Here is a 10,243-nt window from a genome sequence, read left to right on the forward strand (position 1 = left end):
GACTGTCAACTTGTTTCTGGAAGTTTCAGCCATTTGGAAGCATACATTCTGCTAATTAACAGTTGACTGTACGTACAATTTAAAGTCCACAGAATAAATTATTTAACTGAGAAGGACACCATTTGATTTCTGGCAGCAGTACGCGCTTGCCGCTTCCCCCAAAAAACTGGAAACAAACTCGGTGATCGAATGATAAAACAATTATTGAACTCGGTTATCGCAAAATATCGTGATTTGTCAGTGTCTTGCAGATCACTTATTTGCCGAAGCCTTTGGCTTCGGAAAATAATTGATCTGTTCGCCACGGACAAATCACGATATTTTGCTCAACCTCGTCCAATAATTGTTAATTATACATCGAAATACTCGCCTCAATTTAACAATGCAATGTCTCTTTATTCACTCCAAATCTCCGAATATCAGTTTAAAAAACCTTTACTTTCATCAGACCTACCATCAGCAGGCAGACTAAAATATTTTCTACCCAACTGGGAACGGATAACAGGGGACCACTGGGTCCTTCAAGTGGCTTCAGGATATCTGATAGAGTTTACCCATACCCCTATACAATATCAAACCCCCCATATGATTCACACTTCTCTGGAACAAGTGACCTTGATCGATCAGGAAGTAAAGGAGCTCCTATCAAAAGGGGCAGTGCATTTTGTTTACCAAATCACTTTCACGACCAAGGCTTTATCAATACAATTTTTGTGCTACCAAAGGAAGGGGGAGGCCACAGGCCAGTGATAAACCTGAAGCCCCTAAACCAGTTTATCCCTTACTTCCCTTACGAGCACTTCAAAATGGAATCAATATTAGTGGTAAAGGATCTTTTAAGAAAAGGGGATTTCATGGTGAAGATCGACCTCAAGGATGCTTACCTAACAGTACCTATAGGGGAAGCCCACCAGAAGTTTCTCCGCTTCAGGTGGAAAGACGCTCTCCTAGAGTTCAGCTGCCTTCCCTTCGGACTAGCGAGTGCCCCAAGGGTGTTTACCAAACTTCTAAAACCGGTTTGGTCATTACTCAAACCCAGGAGAACTCGCCTCATAGCATACCTAGATGATGTTCTCGTGATGGCCAGTTCGGTGGATCTAGTGAAACGTCATGCCAACATGGTGCTGTCCCTATTAGAAAGTTTAGGTTTTGTCGTAAATTACACAAAATCTGTTCTAGATCCCTCAAATCAGTTAGAACTCCTATGCTTCCAGATCAATTCAGAGACCCTATGTTTAAGCCTCCCAAGGAACAAGGTCAGGAAAATACGGTCTACCAGCCAGTCTCTGTTAGAAAACCCGAATACCACGGTAAGGAAATTGTCAAAATACCTGGGCCTCCTGTCCTCTTCCATTCAAGTCGTATTTCCAGCCCCTCTCCACTACCGTTACCTCCAGCGGGCAAAAAATGCATCCCTGAAGGCACAACACACTTACGAAGCCCCAGTTTACCCAGTTTATCAGGCCTTACAGGAGGTAATGTGGTGGAGAGACAATCTTATTGCCTGGAATGGAGGGGCTGTGTTATAGGAACCCACAGACCTGGTCATAGAGACTGATGCATCCCTATAGGATTGGGGAGCTCACTGCCAAGGGGTATCCACAGGAGGGAAATGGTCCCAAACAGAAGCCTCTTCTCACATCAATTATCTAGAGCTTCTAGCAGGGTCTCTAGCCATAAAGTCATTCAAGAAGAACAGGGTAAAAGTCCAGGTACTACTCTTAATGGACAACATAACAGGCTTGTTAGCTCAATTGGTAGAGCGCTGCACTAGTATCTCAGAGGTCAGTGGTTCGAGTCCCGTACAGGCCTGATTTTTTTCAGGTCTGATTTTCGCTATTGCATAAATAGCGCTATCTACTGCGAGGATCGTGCATCATACGTATCTAATACCACAGTTGAAAAATATATGAACTTCATATATTCATTGTATCTGATTTATCACTTTCACGGGTTTACTACGAATCCACTTAATGGTCTGCTCCCAGTTGGCTTGTTAGCTCAATTGGTAGAGCGCTGCACTAGTATCGCAGAGGTCAGTGGTTCGAGTCCCGTACAGGCCTGATTTTTTTCAGGTCTGATTTTCGCTATTGCATAAATAGCGCTATCTACTGCGAGGATCGTGCATCATACGTATCTAATACCACAGTTGAAAAATATATGAACTTCATATATTCATTGTATCTGATTTATCACTTTCACGGGTTTATTACGAATCAACTTAACGGCCTGCTCCCAGTTGGCTTGTTAGCTCAATTGGTAGAGCGCTGCACTAGTATCGCAGAGGTCAGTGGTTTGAGTCCCGTACAGGCCTGATTTTTTTCAGGTCTGATTTTCGCTATTGCATAAATAGCGCTATCCACTGCGAGGATGGTGCATCATACGTATCTAATACCGCAGTTCAAAAATATATGAACTTCATATATTCATCGTATCTGATAACAGCAGTGTCGTACATCAACAAAATGGGGGGACCCACTCCCCGATGTTGTCCTATCTGTCAAAGGACTTGTGGGATTGGTGTCTGAGCCACAACATCCTTGTCAAAGCCCAACACATTCCAGGGTTTCTCAATACAGAAGCAGACAGGGAGTCCAGGGTTTTCCTGGACACCAGTGATTGGAAACTGAACTCTGCCCTCTTTCGTCAACTGCTCCAAGCTTGGGGTACCCTGGAATTAGACCTTTTTGCCTCGAGACTGACTTACCAGTTGGACCAGTTTGTGAGTTGGAGGCCAGACCCGCAGGCACTTTTCACAGATGCATTCACACTGGATTGGAGCAAATTCAGGGCATATGCCTTTCCCCCATTTGCTCTGATTGGTCACTGTCTACAACAGGTACGCAGACAGAAGGTGCCTTACATAGTTCTTGTAGCCCCAGTTTGGATGAGCCAACCATGGTATCCCCTACTACTAGACCTATGCATAGATTTTCCCCTACTGTTCCCACTCAGGAAAGATCTTTTGTCTCAGGGACCCTATATCCACCCCTTAGACAATCTTCAACTAGCTGGGTGGCTTCTATCAACAGAGGTTTCCAGGAGACAGGAATTTCTGAACAATCTAGGGATATCCTCCTGGCATCCTAGAGGAGGAACACCTCTAGCTCTTATGCCTTAACATGGCATAAGTGGACTAGCTGGTGTTCTCAAAGGGTAACTGCAGATCCCCTTACACCACCTTTGAACCATGTCCTTGAATTCTTCTCATCACAGTTTCAGGATGAGAAAGAATAGAGGTCCATCAATGTTTATCGGTCAGCTCTCTCATCTGTACTTTCACCCATTGATGGCTATAAAGTTGGGTCCCATCCTCTTGTGTGTCAAATGTTAAAAGGTGTGTATTACTTAAGACCACCCCAGCCCAGGTACTGCTCGACTTGGGATGTTTCAAAGATGGTGGATTATATTGCCTCACTAGGACCAAACGAGAAGTTGTCCATCAAACTTTTGTCTTTCAAACTGGTTGGGCTTCTCGCCCTTACATGTCCTGATAGAGCATGAGGTCTTTGTGCAAGGGATTTGAGGTTCCGGCGTTTTCTCCCAGAGGGTGTTCAATTTCAGCTAGCTGAACTGACTAAAAAAAATTAGAGTAGGTCAATCCCCTAAAACATGTTTCCATGCCAGTTACTCTGACAATCCCTTGCTGTGTGTTTGTGCATGCCTAAAAGAGTAGGAATCCAGGACCCAAGAATGGCGCCCATCTAACCCTGACCAACCAGACAAGATATTCCTTTCACACATCAAACCTCACAAACCAGTCACACCAGCAACTCTGGCTAGGTGGATGAAACAGCCAATGCATTTGTCTGGTATAGACACTACTAAGTTTAAGGGACATTCCATTCGCGGAGCAGTTGCTACAGAAGCTTCTAGACATGGCCTTTCGATTCAAGATATCCTAGAATTTGCTAACTGGTCACAGCAGAACACGTTTATTCAATTTTATTATAGACCACGTTTTGATTCCTCAAGAGGGAGGACAATTTTATCTTTTGTCTCTTAATTACCGTTGAGTTGAAGGCTTTAAACATGCATTGTTAAAGGCAAGTATTTCGATGTATAATCGGGGATTATGCAAGCCTATTTATAGGTGAGGTATAATCTAGATTATAAGAGAAATACGAGACGAGATTTAACAATGCAATCCCACCCTTCCTCTCCCGCTTTACATCTTACTTTCATGTTCTTCTTATGCTTTCTTTCAGGTTCCGTTCACTTCAAAGACGGAGATTCGAGCGGGGCCTTTTGTTTCTATGGTTATGCTTTAAAACACTGTTGTATGACAGGGTAATAGTTGTCAATTTTATCTTTTTAAGAGACTTGCTTTCAATTACATCTCATTTATTGTCTTACATATTTTTATAATCAAAATATTGTTAAAGATAGTGGTTTCAATTTTGTAAAAAGAATGTTTAAGAGTTGTTGAGGACTTTAAAATTATTAAGAATATGAATAATAGAGCTATTAAAAAAGCAATGCGCCAAATAAGTTGTAAACATCCACTCAGACTAGCATCGTCAGTGATCTATTTTGATCTACACGTATTGAAAATGAGTCCGCTTTCTTTCTTTTTTTGACAAAAATTTGTAGGCAGCGCTTTTCACTTCCTATGCATTAATATTAACAAGCAGAACAAAGAAACACGCGGTGGCGGGGAGTTACGAAAACAAACGACATAATTTGAGCTTGTCAAAACGTAAATTAAACAACACTCCTCGTCAGATTACATGCCTTTGTAAACATTCCTAAGCAAAGAAGCCCGAGTTCACGCAGTTATGCGTTTAGTTCTATTAGTTTTGCCAACAATGCACACAATATACACGGCTTTCAAAAATGGCGGCACAGTGCGACCGGAGTTTGAAAACTGGTAACGAGTGCATCGAAACGAGGCATCAAAGGCTTGATCAAAACAAATATCTTTCACGTGTAGCGCGATCAACTTGTCAAAGTTTGGAAGTTTTATTAGTACATCCTTCATAACGCTTTGAATTTGAAAAATTCCACGCTGAAAAACTGAACCACAATATGAACAACTCAAGATTTCGATTGATTGGAAAATGGTGATTGTTTCAGGGTAAATTTTTTCGTCGAAACAATGCCTACGCACTGATGTGTTCCTCAAGCTGCACCAAGAAAGGCTATCTTGAAGAGGGTAAAAAAATTTCTTATTTTATTTTCCCTACTGATAAATCTCTACGAAAACAATGGAGTCATGCAATCAGGAGAGATGGAGGGAAAAACTTTCAGATAATAAATCGACTAAGGTATGCTCAAGGCATTTTAAAACGGAGGACTTTCAGAGATCGCTAGGTGGAAGTACATACATACATACATACTTCATTGCATAGCTCCCCCCTGGGGGCTCTTCCGCCATACATGAATATAAGATATTAAATCGTAAAAACGTCATAATAAGATGACATGATATTAAAAAAAAAAAAAAAAAAAAAAAAAAAAAAAAAAAAAAAAAAAATTAGCTTATATTTCAATACTAAAGTCACATGTTACGAATTAAGAATATTCTTAAAAATTTTCTTTTTAAAACCACTTTGGCTATCTGTGTCTCTGATAAATTTGGGTAAAAAATTATAACTTTTAGCCCCACGGAAGGCAAAAGCCCTTTGCCCAGCCGCGATCCTGCACTCGGGCAACGTAAGCTCGCTCTTCTGTCTGGTATCTCTTTGGTGAATTTCGGAACGTTGTTTAAATCGTTCACAGAGATAGTTAGGAGTCAAGTTGTTGATGCATTTATAAACCATGACTAAGTCATTAAAAAGTAGTTTTTTCTTTACGTTAAGCCATTTAAGAGACTTCAGTGCCTCTGTGATGTGATCGTACTGTGATGTGATGTATGTGATGTGTATGTGAAGTAAGATAAATCTCAAAACTGGAGTCGTTCTTTCAGTATTTTCGTGGCGCCAACATCGGGGGCTTTCGTAAACGAAAGCCCCCGCCATTCAGACATTTAGTAGCAACAGGTTTTGACGATATCTCAGAGGCTGTTAGCGAGAATGAAGATAATTTGGAATCGATTGAACAGCCACCATACCAAGAAATATCAACTCAAACGGACGAGACTTCGGTCATTGAAAATACAACTTAGACTGAAGACAAAGTATTCGAAGACAAAGTATTCGAAGACAAAGAATCTCAAACAGAACATAACGATTTAATTGTAATAATGGAAAAAGAGATTGCTGGTTTGAAAGCCGAGATTGATAAACTTGTGAAACAGACTGATGCACTGAAAGCTAAACTATTCAATGTTGATAGATTTCGTTCCAACTCATCGTCGATCAGCTTTTACACCGGATTTCCTGACTTTGAGGTGTTTAAAACAGTATTTGACTTCCTTGATCCTGGCGAATATGGTCGAAACATTAGGTACTGGACATCTTTAAATACCAAGGAACCTTTACTTGATATTTACGACAACGAACACTACAGTAAATCAGAAAAAGGACGACCAAGAGCTCTTAAGGCAATTGATGAGTTTTTCTTAGTGATGTGTTGTCTTAGACAAGGCTTTGCTGAAGAGCACCTGAGTAATCTGTTCCATATTTCATTATCAACAGTAAGCCGAGTTGTTATATCCTGGGTCAATTTTATGTACCTTAAATTTGCTCAGATTAATATATGGCCCTCAAGAACAGTAATTGACAACACCATGCCAGAAGCTTTTAAAGCAAAATACTCAGCAACAAGGGTTATTATTGACTGCACTGAGGTACGATGCCAAATGCCAAGCAGTTTACAGCTTAATGGGGAACTATTTAGCAATTACAAAAATCACACAACACTGAAAGGTTTACTTGGCATCTCACCAGGGGGTGCAATAGTTTTTGTGAGTGAGCTTTACACTGGCTCAATATCTGACAGAGAAATTGTTGTTCGCAGTGGCTTTCTGGACTTGCCATTTGATGACAAAGATTTTGTTATGGCCGATAAGGGATTTACCATTGATGACCTAATGTTACCTCTAGGTGTGCATGTGAAACTGCCTCCATTTCTTGGTGGTTCAGACCAGATGGCTGCAGAAGATGTTGTGGCAACACAAGAAATTGTCAGTCTTCGCATCTACGTTGAGCGGGCAATTTAACAATATTAAGAACTTTCACATATGGGATGGTGTTGTCCCTCTTCATCAGATTGGCCTGGCAAATCAAATGTGGGCTGTTTGTGCAGTTCTGTCCAATATACAACCCAACATCATTTCAGTTTAACAAAATAAATCATTGAAGCACCTTAAAATTACATTTTGAAAGGAATAATTACAGTTTCTAACATAACAAAATTATTTTATACATTGTTACGATTTACAAAATTTAATAATGATAGTAAAATATTTATTATAAATAACTGCAATCATTTGTTTCAAATTTAATTCATTTAAATCACTATATGGTACAATATTTCTGCTATTATGTAACCATATAGTTCTAATCTAGTTATATATAACTCAGTGTAAAGAGATTTAAGTCACAAATTGCTGGTTAATGTTAAAACTACTCACTCATTAGAAGTATTTTCATTTACTTCACTGTTGTTGTTTGTAGATGCTTCTTCAATAGCATAATTAACAAAGTTGTTAAAATAATATGATGTGAGTTCCTGTCTTAATTTGTTCCAAAATCTGCATCAAAAGCCACTCTTTGTATATATATGCCTTTTCTTTTGTAGAGTATAAAATCACACCATCTACAGCCTGTAACACCCATCTGCTCATGTACTTGTGCATAGTATTCATGATTTTTCTTTAGTTGGCAGGTATCTGTGCCTGTTTTTTTCCATACAAAACTTTGGATCAGAGCAAGCATCAATTGGAGCTACATTGGCTACCTTATAAGGGCATTTCACTTCAGCTAGACCAAAAGTTTCTAAACAGCCAGGATCAATAACTTTTGCATCAGGACTGGCACCAATAATAGGGTGAGATTTCGAAATTACAAATCCAGAGGGAAAAACCTTAACTGGGGTTCTAGCATTTTTCATGTATTTTTGATACTCCATTAATGCGACGGGCTCAAAATTTCTTCCATGCTCTACAGCTCTGTTGGAAAGCTTCTTTGGACGTATCAATGTTTCTGCCAATGTATTGTGGTTTCTTTTTCTGTGGCTGATCAGATGAAATTTAGATGCAGTAAAACGATGACATCGCTGTTTGTTCCATTCCTCACAATCAGCCTGGGCCCTGGTGTTAACTTCAATGTCATTAATTTCATTTTCAACCTTTGTGAGAGATGTGATAAATTGTTGTTCTTTAGTGGAAAGTGTATCTGGAATATTCATATGTTCCTCTTCAATGTGGGGAAACCTTGGAAATTGTTCACAATTGAGTGCTTCAATCCTACGTGGCACTGAACTCAAGTCAGCTTTGGCTGAAAAATTAGATTCAGTAAATAAAGGCTGATAGGATCCAAAGGAACCTATTGGGCATTTACCAATTTTGGAGTCCACCATGTTGTGTTGTCTAGTATCTGATGCCATTTGAGATAGTCCCATGTTTGGATAAATTTTACTCAAATCTTGCTTGAATTGTTCAATTTTTTCTTCATGACATACTGCACTTATCCTTGCTTCATAAAGAAGTGACTTCACTCCTCCATCTTTAGAAGTTCTAGTAGAACTAGTTTCACATTTAGTTTTATTTACTATCACATTGGAGATGGCCTGTGGAGAAATGTTAGAGCCTCCTCCTTTTCTGTGCCATTTTTGTTGTTCTGAAGTACAAGCTAGACCTTCAGTCTCATCTTTATATTTACAAAGATCCTTCGTCGACTTACAGTCATACAAAGTATACTTGCAAAGTTTTAGCAGTAAAGCTAAGACGTGATTGCAATATCCAACGGTGCCAGCGACACAACTACAAAATGCATGCAACACTTTACCAGATATAGTGCATATTGCAAGCTTAAGGTCATGAGGGGCATCACTCTTTTTAAAACTGTGAGAGCATTTGGCTTTAAAATAGAACCCTCGTTGATCACTTGTTATAATTTCGTGAAGATACTCATCTTGAAGAATAGTCTGTGCTTTCCTCAAGTTGGTTGGAACGCTAATGTGCTCTCTATGTTGGCGATTTTTTTACCAGAATTTACAATGTGCTCGTCCAATCCAGCCTTTTTAAACAGTGGCATTTTCTCAAGAGAAGTACCCCAGTTTTCTTCAGGATATTTTACCGATCGAACTCGAGGCTCGCTGGAACAATTACTAGTAGTAGACTTGGTCAAAGGAAGTTTTCTTCGCTTGTACAGTTGATTTGGATCGGGATCCACGATTTGTTTATCTTTACCATTCTTGATGAATTTTTCGACTCTGTAAAAAATACGTATAATGCACGATCCTCGCAGTAGATAGCGCTATTTAAGAAATAGCGAAAATCAGACCTGAAAAAAAAAAAAAAAAAAAAAAAAATCAGGCCTGTACGGGATTCAAACCATTGACTTCTGCGATACTAGTGCAGCGCTCTACCAATTGAGCTAACAAGCCAACTGGAAGCTGAGGTCGTTAAGTTGATTCGTAATAAACCAGTGAAAGTGATAAATCAGATACAATGAAATATATGAAGTTCATATATTTTGAAATGCGGTGTTAGATACGTATAATGCACGATCCTCGCAGTAGATAGCGCTATTTAAGCAATAGCGAGAGTCAGACCTGAATAAAATCAGGCCTGTACGGGATTCGAACCACTGACTTCTGCGATACTAGTGCAGCGCTCTACCAAAATAGTAAAAAATATTGAACTGTTTTGATTGAAACTTACATCAACTACATTGAAGAGTGAAGCTAGAACTTGATTTTCAGGAGGCAGGCATACTATTTCACTAATCGAGCTCTTCGTGTATCTTACTTTTTCACAAGTTCTGCTTTTGTTTTAAGTCCTTTCCCAGAGTCGCCTCTACATTTCAACCAAAATTTTAATTCATCGTTTTTTAATTCTGAAGCATTTCGACCTTTTAGGGAGGCACCAGGAATGTCATCTTCGCTTAAGCTGATATTAGATGTCATTTCTCAGTATTTTCACGATGTAAAGAAGATAAAAAGACACTATAAACAGTAACTAATTACAGCCACGCTGAAGAGAACGCTGTTGTTTGGCCTTTGATGCCTCACTTCCATGTTTCTCGTCTCCAGTCCTCCAGCGAACAAGCGTACTGTGCCGCCATTTTTGAAAGCCGTGTATAGAACACAGATAAATTACAGTAACAATAACGGCCAGGCAACCACAACAGCCAGC

The 10,243-nt window shown here is 39.6% G+C and overlaps 2 protein-coding genes and 1 pseudogene across 2 annotated transcripts; 2 read left to right on the plus strand and 1 right to left on the minus strand.

Annotated features, from left to right (window-relative positions):
- The first annotated feature begins 806 nt into the window (after positions 1-806).
- On the plus strand, positions 807-6,106 carry LOC148729389 (uncharacterized). Its single transcript, XM_088725139.1, has 5 exons — positions 807-1,475; positions 1,572-1,712; positions 2,507-2,901; positions 4,209-4,290; positions 5,909-6,106. Exons 1-5 carry the CDS (start codon positions 807-809, stop codon positions 6,104-6,106), a joined length of 1,485 nt encoding a protein of 494 aa, XP_088581265.1.
- Positions 6,107-6,184: 78 nt separating this feature from the next.
- LOC148729390 (uncharacterized) lies at positions 6,185-7,102 on the plus strand. The gene has a single exon (XM_088725141.1). It carries the CDS (start codon positions 6,185-6,187, stop codon positions 7,100-7,102), a length of 918 nt encoding a protein of 305 aa, XP_088581267.1.
- On the minus strand, positions 6,698-10,014 carry LOC148729391 (uncharacterized; annotated as a pseudogene).
- Positions 10,015-10,243: the final 229 nt, after the last annotated feature.

Source organism: Stylophora pistillata, chromosome 6, assembly GCF_964205215.1.
Source record: "Stylophora pistillata chromosome 6, jaStyPist1.2, whole genome shotgun sequence".
Classification (NCBI taxonomy): Eukaryota; Metazoa; Cnidaria; class Anthozoa; order Scleractinia; family Pocilloporidae; genus Stylophora; species Stylophora pistillata.

Bases quoted from the DNA above. Each gene is read 5' to 3' on its own strand.
- LOC148729390 (XM_088725141.1), top strand. From the start codon at position 6,185: ATGGAAAAAGAGATTGCTGGTTTGAAAGCCGAGATTGATAAACTTGTG.
- LOC148729389 (XM_088725139.1), top strand. From the start codon at position 807: ATGGAATCAATATTAGTGGTAAAGGATCTTTTAAGAAAAGGGGATTTC. The intron at 1,476-1,571 runs GTAATGTGGTGG...GCATCCCTATAG, and splicing joins TTTATCAGGCCTTACAGGAG to GATTGGGGAGCTCACTGCCA. The intron at 2,902-4,208 runs GTATCCCCTACT...GCTTTCTTTCAG, and splicing joins GTTTGGATGAGCCAACCATG to GTTCCGTTCACTTCAAAGAC.